Below are 18,732 nucleotides of genomic sequence, written 5' to 3' on the forward strand. Positions count from 1 at the left end.
CCTCAGCTGGAAGGTGGTAAGAATTGGGGCTGCCCAGTGGGGAAAGAACGTCCTCTCAACCTGTCACCTGCTGCAACCAGGGCTTCCTGGGGACCAGGGGGTGGTCAGCCAGGTCATCCCCCTACCACCCCTTGCCCATTTGCAAACCATTGTGCCAACTAAACAGATTGATGTCTTTTGAGAGGCCCAGATCTCTCCAAGGCAACCTAGGGTTGGCGTCCTTGGGATTCCAAGTTTCCACGGATTTATCAGATACTTGAGTACCCTCCATAGACATTTGCTCGCTCCCTTAATGCCCACTGCTGCCGCCGTGTGGGCCCAGTCCCGCCCTCCAGGCAAGGGAGAAAGACCACTCCTTTACCAGTTGCCGCTTTGCAACACTCCATCTTGAAACACCTTAGTTTTATGTTTGTACATAAAACTTTTCTACTTGTCTCAGTATTCTGCAGTCTTACTCCTGGCCATGAACTTCTTGTTTTCTTGTTTGCTGTAAATTCTTTTTTTTTTTCCCCTGGGCAGTATTCAAGAATTTTTTTTTTAAAGATTTTATTTATTTATTTGACAGAGAGAGCGAGACAGCGAGAGAGGGAACACAAGCAGGGGCAGCGGCAGAGGGAGAAGCAGGCTCCCCGCCGAGCAGGGAGCCCGATGTGGGGCTCGATCCCAGGACCCTGGGATCATGACCTGAGCCGAAGGCAGACGCATAACGACTGAGCCACCCAGGCGCCCCTGTAAATTCTTGTATATGTGAATTCATGCCTTTCATCGGTTCTAGGAAATTCTCCTCAAATATTATCTGCTCTCCAACACTTTTAAAAATCTTGCCACTGACCAGAATTACATTTTTCTAGACCCTCTGTTAATCGCTGCTGTATCTCTTAACCTCTCCTTCATATTTCCCTCCTCATCTCTTTGTTCTGCCGTCTATGTCATTTCTACCAGTTTAATACTTCTCAAACCTGAATATGCCTACAGATCACAAGGAATCTTGTTAAACTTCAGATTCTGACTCAGTAGTTCTGGGGGGAGCCTGAGAGTCTGCATTTCTAAGAAGCTCTCAGGGCTGATGATGCTGCGGGTCCAAGCACCATACTTAGGGGAACAACTTTCTGGTTCACTAATCTCTATTCAGTTGTGTTTAATTGGCTGTTAAACGCCCCAAAATTAGTTTTTATTTTCATCCTTGTATTTTTCATTTTGAAAAGTTCTGAATGGTTCTCTTTCAAACCTAACTAGTCATTCTAGAGTCTTGTTGCTTGTTAATTTTTGTAATGCCATCTTTTATTCCATTAAATATTTTGTACACACATAGTTTACATTTTGGTGCCTAATATCAAAAGTCCCTGGAGAGGGGCGCCTGGGTGGCTCAGATGGTTAAGCGTCTGCCTTCAGCTCAGGTCATGATCCCAGGGTCCTGGGATCGAGTCCCGCATCGGGCTCCCTGCTCCTTGGGAGACTGCTTCTCCCTCTGCTTCTCTCTCTCTCTCTCTCCCTCTGTCTCTCATGCATAAATAAATAAAATCTTTTAAAAAAAAAAGTCCCTGGAGATATAAATATGCTATTGTTTATGTTGACTGTCACTCATAGTGGTTTGTTCCTTTTTATTTTGCGATCTCATAATGTGAGCTCATGTTTGGATGATTTCAATGTGGGGGGCTGAAATTGAGGATACCTTCCTCCAAGGAGGATCTGCATTTGTTTCTGTCAGGGGCCAGGATACCAACTTGGGACCAGATTAGCCCCTTCCCAGATCCCTAATTTGCCAAAACCTCAGGTTGCCCCTGGCTTTATATTTAATTTTCCAAATGTGATGCTAAAATTGTCATTTGCCTTTTAGGGTAACTCCACCTTTCCTGTCCACTCACCATGCTTCTTGGATATTTCCCTTCCCACAAGCTCAGCAACACAATAAAACTTGTTTTATGTACAATCTCATTGTTTAAAAGCACACTGGTACCTTGATCACCACTCTGCCTGAACCAGATTCTGACTCCCATTTCCCAGGCACTATGTATCCCTTACATCTTTGAGTAATTCCGGGGAAAGGAGGAAGCCCTCCAAAACAGGATTGAGATTTCATTTCTTTTTACTCTAATGAGCAGAGACTCAGGGAAAGATTTGATTCAAGTTAGGAAAAAGGGTGGGGGGAGTATTTCTTAAATTGGCATGTGATAAAATAAAATTCATAATCACCACATCAGAATAAATGATAATTCTTACACTTAAATACATTCAACTTAATGATAAGCTTTCTGCTTTGTTCTTTTTTTTTTTTTTCTCATTAAACTTTTGTTTTAATGGGTCTCAAAATTCTGTGACAGATTTTTGGTCAAGTTGTTTCCATTAAAAAGTACTGATTTTAAAAACTAATAACTTAAAACTGCCACACACACACACAAAAAAACATGGTCCACAAAACATTCTCCTTTCCTTCTGAAGGTTTTACGATGCATTGTTATCATTAACCAGTCTTTTACTATTAAACTTAAATGGCCAATTGACACAAACAGTTCTGAGACTGTTCTTCCACCACTGATTAAGACTGGGGTGGCAGGTATTGGGGATAATATTCATTTAGCCTTCTGAGCTTTCTGGGCAGACTTGGTGACCTTGCCAGCTCCGGCTGCCTTCTTGTCCACTGCTTTGATGACACCCACAGCAACCGTCTGTCTCATGTCATGAACAGCAAAACGGCCCAGAGGAGGATAGTCAGAGAAGCTCTCAACACACATAGGCTTGCCAGGAACCATATCAACAATGGCAGCATCACCAGATTTCAAGAACTTGGGACCATCTTCCAGCTTTTTTCCAGATCGACGATCTATTTTCTCCTTCAGCTCAGCAAACTTGCAAGCAATGTGAGCCGTGTGACAATCCAGCACAGGTGCATATCCAGCACTGATTTGGCCTGGATGGTTCAGGATAATCACCTGAGCCATGAAGCCAGCTGCTTCCATTGGTGGGTCATTTTTGCTGTCACCAGCCACATTGCCACGACGAACATCTTTGACAGACACGTTCTTGACATTGAAGCCCACATTGTCCCCAGGAAGAGCCTCACTCAAAGCTTCATGGTGCATTTCAACAGACTTTACTTCAGTTGTAACATTGACTGGAGCAAAGGTGACCACCATCCCAGGTTTAAGAATACCAGTCTCGACTCGGCCCACAGGGACAGTATCAATACCACCAATTTTGTAGACGTCCTGGAGAGGCAGACGCAAGGGCTTGTCAGTTGGACGAGTTGGTGGCAGGATGCAATCCAGAGCTTCAAGCAGTGTGGTTCCACTGGCATTCCCATCTTTACGGGTTACTTTCCATCCCTTGAACCAAGGCATGTTAGCACTTGGCTCCAGCATGTTGTCACCGTTCCAACCAGAAATTGGCACAAATGCTACTGTGTCGGGGTTGTAGCCAATTTTCTTAATGTAGGTGCTGACTTCCTTAACGATTTCCTCGTATCTCTTCTGGCTGTAGGGTGGCTCAGTGGAATCCATCTTGTTAACACCAACAATTAGTTGTTTTACACCCAGTGTGTAAGCCAGAAGGGCATGCTCACGGGTCTGCCCATTCTTGGAGATACCGGCTTCAAATTCACCAACACCAGCAGCAACAATCAGGACAGCACAGTCAGCCTGAGATGTGCCTGTAATCATGGTTTTGATAAAGTCTCTGTGTCCTGGGGCATCAATGATGGTCACGTAATACTTGCTGGTCTCGAATTTCCACAGGGAGATATCAATGGCGATACCACGTTCACGTTCAGCTTTCAGTTGATCCAAGACCCAGGCATACTTGAAGGAGCCCTTTCCCACCTCAGCAGCCTCCTTCTCAAATTTTTCGATAGTTCTTTTGTCGATCCCACCACATTTGTCGATCAGATGACCAGTAGTGGTAGACTTGCCCGAATCTACGTGTCCAATGACGACGATGTTGATGTGAGTCTTTTCCTTTCCCATTTTGGTTTAGGTTGAGCGGTGGTTTTCACGACACCTGTGTTCTGGCGGCAAACCCGTTGCGAAAAAGCTCTGCTTTGTTCTTAATTTCCTCATATTGTCACAGATGAGATGGTCCACAGACCAGTGCTTGGGCACTTCTACCACATGGTATGAGGGCAGGATCCTGGGGAACCGCAGAGAGAGGAAGATCTCTTTCTGGAAGGAAGACCAAACCCTGAAAAAAATGGGTGGGGTGGGACCTACACACTTAGATAATTTGTGGAACTGTCAGGCACTGTGCCAAGACTTGTGAAAGTGAAAAAAGAGGGAAGACAAATATAAGCCACATCCAGATGCTGCCTACACTGCCCTTTCTCCTTCCTGGGCGGGGATGATGGTCAGAGAGGCACACTCACGCCTCACACCTGCCACATCTGGTTCTCACTGTGGCTCCAGCATGGTCTTTTTTGAGGACATCTGGCTGCTCCCATGAGCTGGGGTTAGATCTCTCAGTGGGTTTAATTACACAGATGCCTTGCGTTTTGTACTGGGGTTGTTATTGTGAACAGGGTCTTTTTTTTTTTTTTTCCTATTACGTCTTCTCATAAATCATCCAGTTCCTTAAAAAATAATGGCATGGTACCTTAAGTATTAATTCAACACCATCTTCTGAGCACCGTTGAGTGGGGCACGGTCCCTACATCCAGAGGCCCAGAGTCTGAGGGAGCAGAGAGGACAACAGTCCCCAACAGGACGCTGTGATAAGCTGTTTCAGGAGCGCCAAGAAGAGGCTCCTTGATCAGATCAGCCCGTGGAGGAGTCACAAAGCATTTCCAAGAGGTGATGATGCTGGAGTAAATTCTCAAAAATAAGGTAATGTTTGATAAGCGAATGAATGAATGCTTGTTGCACACTGAAAAACTATTGGTATTTTGGCTATTGAATTTGCTTGCCTACTACTGAATCCTCATCTGAGTGTGTGTGCGCATGTGTGAGGTGATGGCAGGGAACTGGAGCTTCTGCTTAAGGCACAGATCACCTAATTCTCGTCTACCTTCCATTCACAAATTTTTAAGTTAGTAAGGGAACACCCATCACCCTTAGTCTATCAGCCTATTTTGGCTTTGGGCCAGACTTAAGACACTTAAAATTGCCGGGATAGACTAGGGCCCGTATTTTGGCTGACCTGGGGGCTAAGGTGTGTCTTCACATACTTACTTAATGCAGAGAATGAAACTGTGCTCTCCAAAGTGGGGCAAGAGACCAGGAGGGAATGAGAACCTACGAAGCCATCTTGGCTGTGTGGTGCCTTCTTCAGCTCTTGTTTCTTCTCTGCGAAATGGACTCTCGGGCCAGCGCACGTGCGGCCTCACCTCCTAGGCATTGAGACTCTGAAACCCTGTTCAAAACGCAGGGCATCTGTGGAATTAAACCCACTGAGAGATTTAACCCAAACTTTGAGATTTCACAGATCAGTAACACTTCCAAAATATATTTTGTCAATTTATACATCTAGAAACAAGCAAAAAAAATTTAAATATCTCATCCCTTTTATAAAAAGAAGACCATTTTTGTGGGGCGCCTGGGTGGCTCAGTTGGTTAAACGACTGCCTTCAGCTCAGATCATGATCCTGGAGTCCCAGGATCGAGTCCCACATCGGGCTCCCTGCTCAGCAGGGAGTCTGCTTCTCCCTCTGACCTTCCCCCCTCTCATGTACTCTCTCTCTCTCATTCTCTCTCTCAAATAAATAAATAAAATCTTAAAAAAAATAAAAAATAAATAAAATAAAGAAGACCATTTTCACCCCAAAGAGTAGGGGTTGGGGGGGAGAATCTCGGGATAAAGGGCAGTCCTTTCAAAGGAAAGAATTTTGCTTTATGAGAAAGTCAGTGTTCTTCTTGGTATCAGGCTGCTGCTGACTGGAGACCGTGCCAGTCTGACCAGCTCTGCTTGGCAGACAGGTGGGTGGGGGCCCTGGGCTGGAAGGAGACCCGAGTACAGGGGAGACAGACTACGGTCCTGCAGGAAAAGACTGAAGAGTAAGAATCCTCCCCAATTAATGTCCCAATTTCATGCAATTCCAATTAGGATCCCCATAGCAAAAGGATGTACTCTGACCAAATGATCCTAGAGTTCTCTTTCTAGGAGAAATAAGAAGTATTACTAAGAAAAATATCACTGATCAAAGGAGTAATTGGAAACTTTTTTCACCAGATAGTAAAACATAGAGGTTTCTAAATAATGAAAACCTTGATAATAGCAATTAGATTAGATAAATAGATCAATGGGACAGGCTAGATAGTCCTCCCTGCTCCCTTGCACAGCCTGCTTAGTCTCTCCCAGAGCTGTGGGGTCACCACGCAAACCCAGTCCTGAGGGAGGAGGGGTCAGAGCTGTGTGGGCTTTAGGCTGTTGACGCCCTCAACCACCTGGAATGCCTGGATCGCTCAAAGAGTTGAATCTGGGGATGACAAGGTAGCCCACACTTCCCCTCATGGTTCCCTTTCTTAACCCACATTCCTCCTCCAACAGTGCCTTCCTCCCCTAAGTGCGCCCCACCCCGGACTCTATCAATCCCCCTCCATCTTTGGAGGTAGCACACAGGGAGAAAACCCCAGCCTGAGAACCAGGAGTCCAGGGGTCTGTTCCAGCTCTGCCAATGACTTTCTGTGTGACATTGGACAAAAGCCCATCACCTCTGTAGGTCAGTTTCCCAACTATAATTTGATAAGAATCCATCTGGCCCTACTAACCATATGCTACTGTGCCAGGAAGGAAAAGGAATTAAAAAAAAAACAAAACTGGTAGCAGAATTCCTCTTAGAAATTCAAATATCTTTAGTAGGAAACTACCTTGATGCTAATTTGGGGCTAAAAGGAGAGTTCCTCCACTCCCAAGGGTATGACGAAAATGGATGAGCAGTGGTTGGCAAACTTGGCTACACATTAGAATCACTTGAGGAACTTTTAAAACATATAGCTTCCCAGACTCCAATCCTGGCTGGGCAGAGGTTGGCTAGATCCCGTTTCCTCTTCCTGAGCACCAAGGAAGACTACATTTCCCAGGCTCCTTTGCAATAACCCAGGGCCACATGACTAGATTCTGGCCAATGGATGTGGGCCGACTGTCCTAGCCCATAATATTCGTGAGCAATTGCCTGCACGCTACTCCTCTTCCAGGACACCTGTGGAGCCTTTTCTGAAAAATGGTGGTGTCAAAAATGGAAAGAGGCTGGAACCCTGAGTCACTGCTAGGAGTGCAACCCAATTCCCATCAGATATGATGTGAGCAAGAAATTCATAATAAAACTGTGTTGGGGGCGCCCAGCCCGCTCAGTTGAAGAGCATGTGACTCTTGATCTTGGGGTTGTGAGTTCGAACCCCATGTTGGGTGTAGAGATTACTTGAAAATAAAGATCTTAAAACAATAATAACAATAACAATAATAATAAACAACTGTGTTAGTTATAGTAGTCAGCCTTTCCAGAACTTCTGATTTAACTGATCTGGAGTAGAATCCAGGCAATTGTTTTTTCGTTTGTTTTTCAATCCCTCAGGCAATTCTAAAGTGCAGCCAAGATTGAGAACCACTGAATTTGAACAGAAATACAAGTGCGGAGTTGCTAGGCATAGTCATGAAATATTCCTTTTTCCAAGGACACCCCAGAGATGGGAAGAAGGTGGTTCAAAAATGAGAAGAGGGGCACCTGGGTGGCTCCGTTGGTTCAATGACCAACTCTTGATCTCAGCTCAGGTCTTGATCTCTGGGTCATGAGTTCAGGCCCCACATTGGGCTCCACACTGGTTGTGGAGCCTACTTAAAAAAAAAAAAAAAAAGATGAGAGGAAGAGGGTGCAGCAACAACGGAGGGAAGCAGGGGACCCCAAAGGGAAAGGTTGACCAGAAAAATATTCTATGTGCTGGGAATAATCAGGGAATATTTCAGAGTTAGGGTAGTTAATATTCAATGCTAAATTCTCATCAGACCTGTTAGGTGGGAGACATAAGTCCTTACGTTGTCTCCAAATCACCAGTGAAGTCTGCCCCACGCTCATCCCCATGTGAGTGGATGCTTTGGGGGAAATCAAAGGAAGAAAGCCTGTTCCTTATTTGGTTGTTGCAGGGAGAAGAGAAGGGCTAAAGCCCCCTGCTGAGAATCCTCAGTGAACATTCTGGGGTCCCCTGAAGAATTCAAGGTGGGAAAGAAGGCTGATGCCTTACCCGTGAGGGATTTGACACACACACAGCCCCATGGTGACATCTGGGTGACATTTCAATGAGCTTTCTATGGCATGTATTGTTGAACGCCTAGAACCAATCCCAACATTAGCACCGGGAGAGTCCATGACATTTTTATAGAGGATGAACCTAAGCAGTACAGGGACCTGCTGAAGGCCACACAGCAAGTTCTGGGCGAAGTGGAGTGGATTAGCCTTGGAGTCTCTGAATCCCCTGGCCCCCACGAGTGCTCACAGACTCCTGGATACCAGCACTTAGAATGAGCATCTCCTGGGGACGGGGCATGTGGCATGGTGCGATGGGAAATTTTGGAAGACATCACTGGACACAAGACAAGTCACTCCGACTTCCATTCCAGAATCATCTGTGCTGGGTTCCCCACTCTCACCCCGTACCAAAGCCATCCACTGGGCCCCAACCAAAGACAAACAGAGCCCAGAAGCCTTTGTTCTCACATTTAATCAAAGGAAAAGAAAGAAAATCAGTCAGAGCAAAAGCTCAAGAATTGGCTGAGGGAGAGGAGAGGGGAAGGGCGACAGGGCCGGCACTGAGTGTGGACAGTGGGGGGCAGAGTCCTCATTATCCCGAGGTGCCTCAAATACAAGCGTCCAGGGAAGGAGGATAGGGTCAGAGAGGTAATATGGTGGGCACACACCCGTTCCAACCCAGCCGTGGGCCAGGGAGTGAGTGGGGCTTGTGTAGGGGAGGTAGGACGCAGTTGAAGGGATGAAGACAGGAGAGGAGGGGCCCAGCCCTGCCCCCCAGGCATCACTAGAGGTGAAGGTGCCAGAACAGCATCCACACAGGAGATCTGCCCTACAGGGCCAGGTGCCAACTCCTCAGCAAGGTGCGCAGCACCCTAAGCCAGGCTCCCTCCACCTCCATCAGAGGATGCTCTTTCCTTCAGGGGATTTTGGAGGTTAACCAAGGGTAGGGGGGCTGCACCTGCAGATCCTCACTGCTTCTACTTCCAAGTGCCCCAGGTGAGGTGGGAACTGGCAAAGGAAACCACTGCCGCAGGCAGCAGGAGAGCAGCTCTTCCTCCCACTCCTGGGCCCCCTGGGCTGTGGATAAGGGTGATGCAAGGAAGAGCTGGATTGAGGATAAAAAGAACGCTGAGGAAAGGGAAAAGAGGAGTATAAAGGTGACTGCATAGTGGATGCAGAGCTATGCAAATGAGATGGGAGCAGGCTTGACCTTAACATCTCATTTGCATATGCTAGGCCAATGCAAATGAGATCCCTAATATAATAAATATATTTCTAACTTTGTAATAAATATTCTGTTTCTTCTCCCTCCCCTTCCCTAGGAAATGGGCACACAGTGGTTCAGGGGCCAGCTCGGGCTGAACCTGCAGCGAAGACTGATCAGACACTCAGAGAACTGGGAAGGACAGGGGCTGGCTGGTGGGGGGGGGCGACGGGGTGGTCCCTGCAAGAACAGCTTCAGCCCAGACGAGATCACAGAGAGGGACGGGGGCCAGATGCCTGGGGAAGTCTAGGACGGCATTCTTAAAAGGGAGACTCCTGTCTTACACAGTTGCCCTCCCCGAGGACTCGAGGGTGTCATATAGGATAGCGGGACACTAGGAGATGGGGAGAAAGACATCGGGGGAGGGTCAAGGCTCTGGAATCTGGGATAAGGGTCTCATAAGAAATGGGGACTAATGGGGAACCCCCAGAAAAGGGCCCCAAATAGTGACCTCCAAAGCAAAACAGCCCTTTCCTTCTCTTCTCCCAAAACCAAGACTGACACACACAACACCAACGGTACAAACACAGACCAGGTGCCCCAGCCTGCGGACCCTAAGCTGCGCAGGCAGAAACAGTGTGGATGGCGCCCCCTGGAGTTGTACAACAGGGAGCCGGCTAGAGCACAGATGTCCTCTGCCAAGCCCCTGTTCCATGGCCAGCTCACAGGCTCCTCTCTGCACCCATCCTCAGCCCCCCAGGCAGACCTGATGCGAGTGAGCCACCTGGACCCCGCCGGAGAGACCAAGATGGACCGTGGTCCCCAACAGGGAGCCCAGACGTGCCTCCCCCCCACCACCGCCCCAGGGACCATGGTCAGTAGTCGCAGGCTCCCGGTCACACGGCTCAGCCTTCAGCTCATCCCTCCCTGCGCTGAGCCCCGGCCGGCCCTGCCCTGCGGGGAGCTGAGCAGCCCTGTCAGGGGCACATCAGAGAAGTCCGTGGAGAGACTTCGGCAGTGAAAAGCTGTGCGTGAGGGAAGGACAGGGCGCAGTCCACTTGCGGGACTCCGCCTCATTCCCAGGGAGCTGGGACCGTACTGCCCCCTGGCGGCGGCAGCTGGCTCAAGCTTTGGCTCCCCCAGCCTTCAGGAGGGCCCCAGGCCTGCTCCTGGGCCCCAGGGGGGAGAGGTGGGAGGAGCCCCGGAATGGAGTGGGCGTGGCCAGTCCAAGGGGAAAAGGCGGCTGGAAGAGAGGTGGCAGGGGGCCAGTGTACCTACTGGCCACAGGGTCCCAGAGCAGCTTTCCTCTTCTCTGGACTGACCATTATGGAGGTGACTCTGACACACTCCTGGGCACAGCCTGGCCCTCAGAGAGGGACATCTGGTGGCCAGTGGGCATCGGGAGTGGGCAGCACCTGGGCACAGAGGTGCCCCATGAACACCCACCTCCTCGGCAGTGCACACGCCTGTGCTGAAGCCAGATTAGAGCCCGCTAGGAGCCGTCCTCACCCAGGGAGAGCCAGACGGCCAGGGATGAGAGCTAAGGATCAGGGCTGGGGGTCATGGCTGGGGGAGGGGATGGATTCAGGGTTCTGGGTCACAGCCCGGAGGGGTGCGGTCCACATGAACAGTCTCAGTACACCCAGCTGACAGGCACCCACTGGGGCTCCGTCCGCAGCTTCTCCATGGCAGCCTGGAGCTCACGAAAGGTCCTCTCCAGGTTGGTGTTGACCAGGCTGAGGTCGAAGTAGTGCCCGTAGCCCCTCTGGATGCGGCTGCTCTCCTCCACGGTCCTCCTCAGGTCAGCCTCCTGCCGGCAAAAGGGGACGTCCTGGCCATCAGTGTCCCCCCCATCATCCCCATCATCAGGGGGAATCTGCAGCGCCCCCATCTATCCCCCTCCCCAGAGCCCAGCCATATCAGGTACAGACTCCCTCACTCCATCAGGTACAGGCTCACCCGCAACCCTGGACAGACACATGGGTGAAAGAAGGAAGAAAGGAAATAACTTTAGTGAGTGCCAAGCAGGGCACTAACCGCTTTGCAACCCACATAATCTTCCCTACGGCTCTGCAAGGCGGGACTCATTATTCCCCATTTCCAATAGAGAAAACTGAGGTACAGAGAGGTCGCCCGGCCAGCAGCTGCACGGGGTCTGCCTGACTCCAAAGTCAATGCTCCCTCCACTCTGACCAGGCGCCCTTACCTCCGCAGCCTGAGATACACCTCCCAAGCATGCCGCCAGGAGGGCAATCCGGGGTGCCCCCAGCAACCGCCACCCCTACCTACTCAAAGCTGGCCAGGCAGGGGTGAGAAGGGAACTTTGAATACTGACTTAAATAAGTTCAAGGTGGAAGTTCTAGGGCTGGCCCCACTATGTGCCCAGTGGCCCCAGTTGGCTATGTGTGTGACCAGGGGACTTCAACGGGGAGCCCAGCCCAGGCAGCCTTTCCCGGGCCTGAGAACTGAAGTACCAGGTGTGGCCAGCAGATGGACCCCTGAGCTCAGAGTTCTGCAAACCCTACATCTGGAGAAGGCTGCTCCAAGGGGTACCTGGTGGGGAGGTAGGTGCCCTGGGGTTCTGGAACACCTGACTTGAAGCCTCTCCTCCCAGCGCTGCCTCCTCCCTCCAGCCAGCCTTCCAGCCTCCAGCTTCCTCTTTCCCTTCAGCCTTTCCCTCCAGCTGTAAACGCCCTCAGCCCACCTGGCCCATCCCGCCCACAGATCTCCCCCTGGCCCTCTGGACTCCCTTTGGTAAGCACTCTGTCCCCACAGAATGGACGGAGCTGTGGGCCTGGCAAAAGCTCCTGCACCCCAGGCTAGCCGCATCCCTGACTCTGTGAGACTTTGGGCACTTCACTTCCTTGCCCAGACCTCTGTTGCCACACCTATAAAGCAGGAATCACAAGTTCAACCTCACTGAGACCTTGGGTGGGCCCCTCTCCCCTTCCCCAACACCACCTTCTTCCCCTCCTCAGCCCCAGCCTGCCCTCTCTCCCAGGCAGCCACCAGACCCCTTCCACTGCATGTCAGAGCCCTCACCGTGAGCTGCTTGGTGGACACCCCACTCTCCAGGGCAGCCCGGTTCATGGCCCGCAGGGTCTCAAAGTCAGGGGCCTCGATGAACACCACATAAGGGACAAACTCAGCTGTTCTCAGTACTTTCACTGCCTGCAGGAAGAGAAGGGGATGGGGGAGTCTATCCCCCACAGACATCCTAGAAGGGGGGGGAAGGATAGCTGGGGGGGCAGGTACTTGGAAATGGTGGGGAAATGGTACCTGGGGCCCCAGAACCCGAGTCCTGGGGATGAATGGTGGAGGGACAGCTGGTAGGTGGCTGGGGATTGGGACACTGGAGGTGGCTAGAGGAGTGGGGGGCCTGGGAGGCTGAGAAAAAAATTCTAGGTGGGTTGGGTCCCTAGCAGTAGTTGGAGGGTTATAGGGGGGCTGCTTGGGAGACCAGTGCCTGGAAATATATGGGGAGTGGGGGGGGGAGGGTAGCAGAGCGCCCAGAGGGGATATGGGCAGGCTGGGAACAAGCAGGCTGGGGCAGTACCTGGGGGTTGACATCCAGCACGCACACCTTGCCGGCGGCGACCACACCCCGGATGGAGTCGATACGTGTGCCATACAGGTTGCCCTCATATTCGCCATGTTCCAGGTAGCGCCCCGCGCGGATGTCGGCCTCCATCTCCCCGCGGGACACAAAGCTGTAGCCCTGGCCTTCCCGCTCCGAGTCCTTGGGCCGCCGGGACGTGTCTAGGGGGAAGGAGGGGCTGACTGAGCACAGGCAGGCCGTGTCCCACCTCAGACACGCGTGCACGTGTCCTACAGGGGCCGTGCAGCCCAGCAGGTGCAGCCCCTCTCCACCTTCACAGTACTGCTGCCTTCCCACGTTCCGTGCCCTCACCCTCACCACTGACACACACGGATCCGAGACATCCATATTGAGGGGACCTTCAGAGTCCACTGTTCCAGCCCAGCGCTCACAGATGGGGGGCTGAGGCCCAGAGAGGGTGATGTGCTCCTCAAAGCCACCCACCAAGGTCAAGCAGATCTGGGGTCAGCCCTCAGGTTCCTGCCTCCAGGAACCAGGAGCTCTCACCATCCCTGCTGGTTCTGTCACCACACGCGGGCCTGTTTCACATGGGCTCCCAGCTGGGTTTTTAGCAAGTGAAACATGAGAGAAGACGAGGCAAGGCTTGTCCAGCCCACCCAGGCCACAGGTTCAAAGGACAGCTTCCCGAACACTCTCCAGCCTGCAGTTCCCCCATCAGCCGCAGAGGGCGCACCCCTACACCTCCCCCGCAAAGTACCACTTGACTTGATGCCCATGCAGATACCCACTCATCGGATGTGGCCCTGGCCCCCAGGGCAGCCCCAGCTCCTGGCTCCCCCCCCCAGCAGGGCCCGGCTCCCACTCACAGGGCACTGTGGTGCCGTATCGATCTGGATCCCACATGATGAGCTTGTTCTTCAGGCTGCGCCGGCCCACACCCTGGGCTCCGATCAGCACCAGGGTTTTCCGGCGGAAGGGAGGCATGCGGGCCACCTCCTCATAAATGAGCAGCTCATGGCGGTCAAACTCTGAACACAGGGAGAGGGTACTCATCGGGCTACTCAAGTGGCACGGGCGAGGCCAGGGGCCAAGGATAAGAGGGCTGGGGCCAGGGGCAGCGGAGAGCGAGTAGGCAGGACCTAGGGACAAGACTGCAGCACCAGCACTGGGAGAGCATGCGCACAAGTCACTAGCGGGTGGAGGGAAGGGGCATGCCATGCCGTGTTAGAGGACAAGGAGGGGGCCTCCAACACCCACCTGCATTCTTGGTAGTCAAGTACATCATTCGCTTCTTTTTCTTTCCTGAAAGACTGCCACACAGGGTCCCTGGCCACAGAGAGATGGGCGAGTGAGGCCAGGCAGGCTTGCGTCAGATCCCAGATTAGGCGTTCCATCGGGGGGACCCTCATACCTGAGGTGGGTGTCAGCTCCAGATCCCGTTTGACAAAGGCTTTCCGCTTCTCCTCCAGCAGCTGGCTGGGGATGAGCCCAGCGCTGCCCCCTTCCACATGGCATGCCTGAAACGGGCAGTAGTTGAGGGGTGAATGCCTGAGTGAGAAGGCACCTCCTCAGGCCCTCGCCTCCCCCACACCACACCTGGAGGCACCCACCGATTGCTCACCTGCCACCAGTTAGCGTCGTCCTGGTTTACAATCTGCAGTAAGTCCCCCGCATTGAAGCGCAGGCCCGCTTCCTTGCAGGGGATGAGGCTGTCTCTTGCAGGGTCATAGTCAAAGTGGCATTTCACAAATACCTGGCCCGAGGATCACAAAGGGTCAAGGGAAGAAGGGAAGGCTGGAGGGCAGTACTCTTCTCAGAGCAGCCCCCACCCCACTTCCCCCTCCTGAGGGTGGGGGGGGTGTCACACAGGCCACCGTCTTCCCCCTACCCTCACAAAGATGCAAGAGGCCCGGTCATGCCCCTCTCGAGGCACGCTGCCCCCAGACCTGCCCAACTGCCTCCTGGTACCAGCCTCCCTTTGCATCTAGAACAAAAGGACTCAGAGTGCTGGGGCCCCTGCTCAGGCCTGGGGCCATGGACCCATCCACTGAGAAGGCGGGATCAGTGGGTAAGGGACACAATCCTGACACCTAACGCAGGATCCCTCGGTCCACCCACACCCTCCGCTTGGCACAGGGGGCTCCGGCAGATGCAGGAAAGCCGGTAGGAGAAGGTGGACAGAGCAGCCAGACCCCCACAGTCCCCCAACCAGGTGGCCTCCGTACAGGACACGCGGCACGCCGACGTTGCGCATGCGCGCACCCAGTACACGTAGGCAGGTCCGGGGGCTGCATGGATATCGGCCCTTATTGGGGTACCCCAGGCCTTAAATGTGCGCATGTCCCTTGCACATGTGTATGAGTGCCCACGACTAGGTCCAATGCACGAGCATGCGGGAGATGGGGGACTCCTACCCCCGGGCCTGTCACCCCGGCGGCAGCCCCTTGGGCCTCGGGCTGGGGGTGGGGGGGAAGCTTGGCGGAGGGACCCACCTGGCGGGGCAGGTGGGGCTCCTGGTAGCTGGGTAGGATCTTGAGGATGACGCTGCCGCTGGCACTGCGCAGGAGCTCCTGCAGCGCGCGGGGGTCACTGCCCACCGGCTGCCCGTTCACCTCCTTGATGATGTCGCCCACGTGCAGCAGGCCTTGCTGAGCCACCATGCCCCCGTGCAGAATGCGTGCGATCACCAGTTCGCCGCCCTCCACACGGAACGTCACGCCCTGGGGCGATAGAGGGCGGGTATGATGAGGGCCCAGCTGCTCCAAGCCAGAATCTTCAAATGGGTCTCCTAAGAGACCCTCCATTCCCATCCTCCCGGCACAGTCTGCAGCTCAGATGCACAGTGCCTGTGGTCTCCTGGGGCTGCTTGGGCCCGTCCCGGGGCAAAGCTGGTCCCATCTTCGTCTTCAGCCCTCTCCTGACCAGATTTGGTCCCCGCTGGTTATTCTCAACGCCCGCTCCAGATCCCACCCCCCAGTCCTGCCTGGTGGCCTCACCAGATGCTCTCCAGCAGTCTTGCGGATGCCCACCATGCGCACTGCGTCGGGAGGCACCGGCTGGTTGCTGAAGGTGGGGTCCAGGCCAGGGCTGGGGGGTGGTGTCTCATAGGTCTTTGAGGCCACAGAGTCGTGTGTCTCCAGGAGGGACTGGGGCGGTAGTGGAAAAAGGAAGGACCATGAGACAGTGTCCCACGGTCTCCTCCCATCCCGGCGCTAACGTCCTGCCAGCCCCGCTCCCAGCGGCCTGCCCCAGCCCAGGGCCGAAACCTGGAAATGGGGCTCCTGGAGGATGCGGGCCAGCTCTGCGGCGGTGCTGCTCTGCTCCGCCAGCTGGGCCAGGTCCCGGAGGATCTCCTGCACCAGCTCCAGGTTGTTGTCCCGCACAGCCTCCAGCTTAGTCTCCTCCAGCCGCTCATGGGCCTGGTGGGGGCGGAACAGGTGACACCTGAGGCTCCCCAAGAACCCTGGGGTACCGTACACTGTCCCCTACCCGCTCAGATCCCGACTTCAGACCCCACCCTTAGCATTGCTTCTGATACCAGCTTCAGATCCTCACTCACCCAGACACAAGCACCTCACACACCCGCACACACACCTTGTTTCCCCCTTTCTCCCTCCAAACGATGATTAGGACCCAGTTTCCAGAAGGGAGAATACAAAGGACAAACCTGCATTCCCATCCTCTTGTCACAAAGGGCCATTAAAATTATCAAGCTGTCCCCAGCCCCCCAGGACCTTATAAGCATGTGACTTCAAGGACAGCTTCTCCCACCTGACGGCATGGTCTTGGACATCCTGTAGCCCAGGATGAGGAAGCCAGGGAGGTGGAGTAACTTGCTCAAGGTCACAGGGACCCGAACTTGAGTCTCCAGACCTTCAGGCCAGTGCTCCCAGGAAGGGAGGGGACAAGAAATCAGTACAATTGACCCTTGAACCACATGAGGGTTAGACACACCAATCCTGCACCGTCAAAAATCCATATGTAAATTTTGACTCCACAAAAACGTCTACTGTTGACTGGAAGCCTTATGGATAACATAAAAAGCTGGTTGACCATATCTTCTGTGTTACATGATTATATACTGTATTCTTACAATAAAGTAAGCTAGGAAAAAGAAAATGTTAAGAAAATCATAAGGAAGAGAAACATATTTGCAGCACTGAACTTTATTGAGAAAAAGCCACACATAAGTGAACTCACACAGTTCAAACCCATGTTGTTCAAGGGTCAATTGCCCACGGTACCAGAAGAGGGCCCTGTACCTACTTGTTGCTTCACTGACCCTGGGCTCCATGACAAGGTGCTCTGAAAGAAGGGAAAGGCAGCTTTCACCAGTGACCAGCCCAGCAGGGAGAGTCATGTTAGCTGGGTCAGGAAGTAAGGAGTGCCATTTCAGGGATATACATGAAGACTTTTCTCTCTGAGTCATTTGAAAAATAAGTCACCTCACCCCAGAGTAGTTCAGCATACATCACCTAAAAACAAATAGGAGGTCTGCCACATAAACTACAATACCATTATCATACGCAGGAAGTTCAACATTGACACACTGATAGAATATCATCTAATAGTCTCTATTTAAATGTTCACTGTTGTCCCAAAAATATCCCCCTTAGAGATTTGTTTTTGTTTTTTCCCTGATGGACAATCTCATCAAGGACCACGTGTTACATTTGGTTGTCACATCGTTTTATTCCCCTTTAATCTAGACCAGATTCCAGTAACTTTTGGTCTTTCACAACATTTTTGAGTTCAGGCAAGTCGTTTGTAAAATGCCCCACAACTGGATTTTCCTGATTGTTTCCCCTTGATTAGACTCAGGTTAATCATTTTGGCAAGAGGTCTACATAAGCGATCTTGTGTCTTTCCCATGCCTCGAGACCCTGTGACTATTCTGTTCCCCCAACAATCTTTCTCTGATGAATTTCACATTCATTTATGACTCAGTTCTTTTTTTTAAGTGGGGCGGGGGAGAAGGGGCAGAGGGAGAGAGAGAGAATCACAAGCAGGCTCCCATGCCCAGCACAGAGCTGGACACGGGACTGGATCTCATGACCCTGAGATCATGACCTGAGCTAAAATCAAGAGTCAGACACTTAACCAACTGAACCACCCAGGTGCCCCCGTCAATTTTTAAAATTGGGGGTTGCAAAATGGTGATTTTCTAACTCCATTTTTCCTTCTACATTTATTAGCTGGCATTCTACTATAAAACAGAGCTTGTTCTTTTCCCCACCCCTCCTCCCTCTCCCCCACACCCTCTCTCTGTATCACTGTGGATTCTTTTTACCCTGTGTTCTAAACCATCACCATCACTATCTTCACTGTCTCAATTTATCCCAAACTTGTGCAGTGGGATCCCCAAACACGCCTGTGTCCTTTTGACATGTTCCCATCAGTCCTTGAGCACCTTCTTCCTTCTGCCACTACTTTCCCTACCCCAGGTCTGGGCTCAGCAATTTCTCCAAGTAACTCAGATTCCTTTTGGCAGGGAATGGTATTTAGAAACCAAGATCTGGGCAGTTGGTGCTCATTGCTTCTGGGGTGTCACTTATAGCCATCAGTCGATACTGATTGTTCCAATTAAAATCTAACTCTGCAAGCAATGTCCACAATAGCCAAGCTGTGGAAAGAGCCAAGATGTCCATCGACAGATGAACGGATAAAGAAGATGTGGCATATATGCACAATGGAATATTATGCAGCCATCAAAAGGAATGAGATCTTGCCATTTGCAACGACATGGATGGAACTGGAGGGTGTTATGCTGAGTGAAATAAGTCAATCAGAGAAAGACATGTATCA

The 18,732-nt window shown here is 52.0% G+C and overlaps 1 protein-coding gene across 6 annotated transcripts in view; it reads right to left on the reverse strand.

The window, feature by feature from the left end:
* Positions 1-8,621: 8,621 nt before the first annotated feature.
* Positions 8,622-18,732, reverse strand: part of MPP2 (MAGUK p55 scaffold protein 2) — a 25,208-nt gene continuing 15,097 nt past the window's right edge. For 3 of the 6 annotated variants that reach the window (XM_073889166.1, XM_073889168.1, XM_073889167.1), the window contains exons 4-14: positions 17,194-17,232; positions 16,194-16,346; positions 15,924-16,073; positions 15,420-15,647; positions 14,549-14,680; positions 14,339-14,444; positions 14,185-14,253; positions 13,794-13,955; positions 12,925-13,127; positions 12,411-12,539; positions 8,622-11,178 (exon numbers count right to left, since the gene is read on the reverse strand). In XM_073889166.1, the coding sequence (XP_073745267.1) occupies positions 11,002-11,178; positions 12,411-12,539; positions 12,925-13,127; positions 13,794-13,955; positions 14,185-14,253; positions 14,339-14,444; positions 14,549-14,680; positions 15,420-15,647; positions 15,924-16,073; positions 16,194-16,346; positions 17,194-17,232 (1,548 nt within the window). In that variant the 3' untranslated portion in view covers positions 8,622-11,001. The remainder of the gene's footprint in view (positions 11,179-12,410; positions 12,540-12,924; positions 13,128-13,793; positions 13,956-14,184; positions 14,254-14,338; positions 14,445-14,548; positions 14,681-15,419; positions 15,648-15,923; positions 16,074-16,193; positions 16,347-17,193; positions 17,233-18,732) is intronic. The other 3 variants (XM_073889169.1, XM_073889170.1, XM_025861916.2) reach the window with 1 other exon arrangement.

Source organism: Callorhinus ursinus, unplaced genomic scaffold, assembly GCF_003265705.2.
Source record: "Callorhinus ursinus isolate GAN/ISIS: 27379988/994484 unplaced genomic scaffold, GSC_fseal_2.0 scaffold102, whole genome shotgun sequence".
NCBI classification, from domain to species: domain Eukaryota; kingdom Metazoa; phylum Chordata; class Mammalia; order Carnivora; family Otariidae; genus Callorhinus; species Callorhinus ursinus.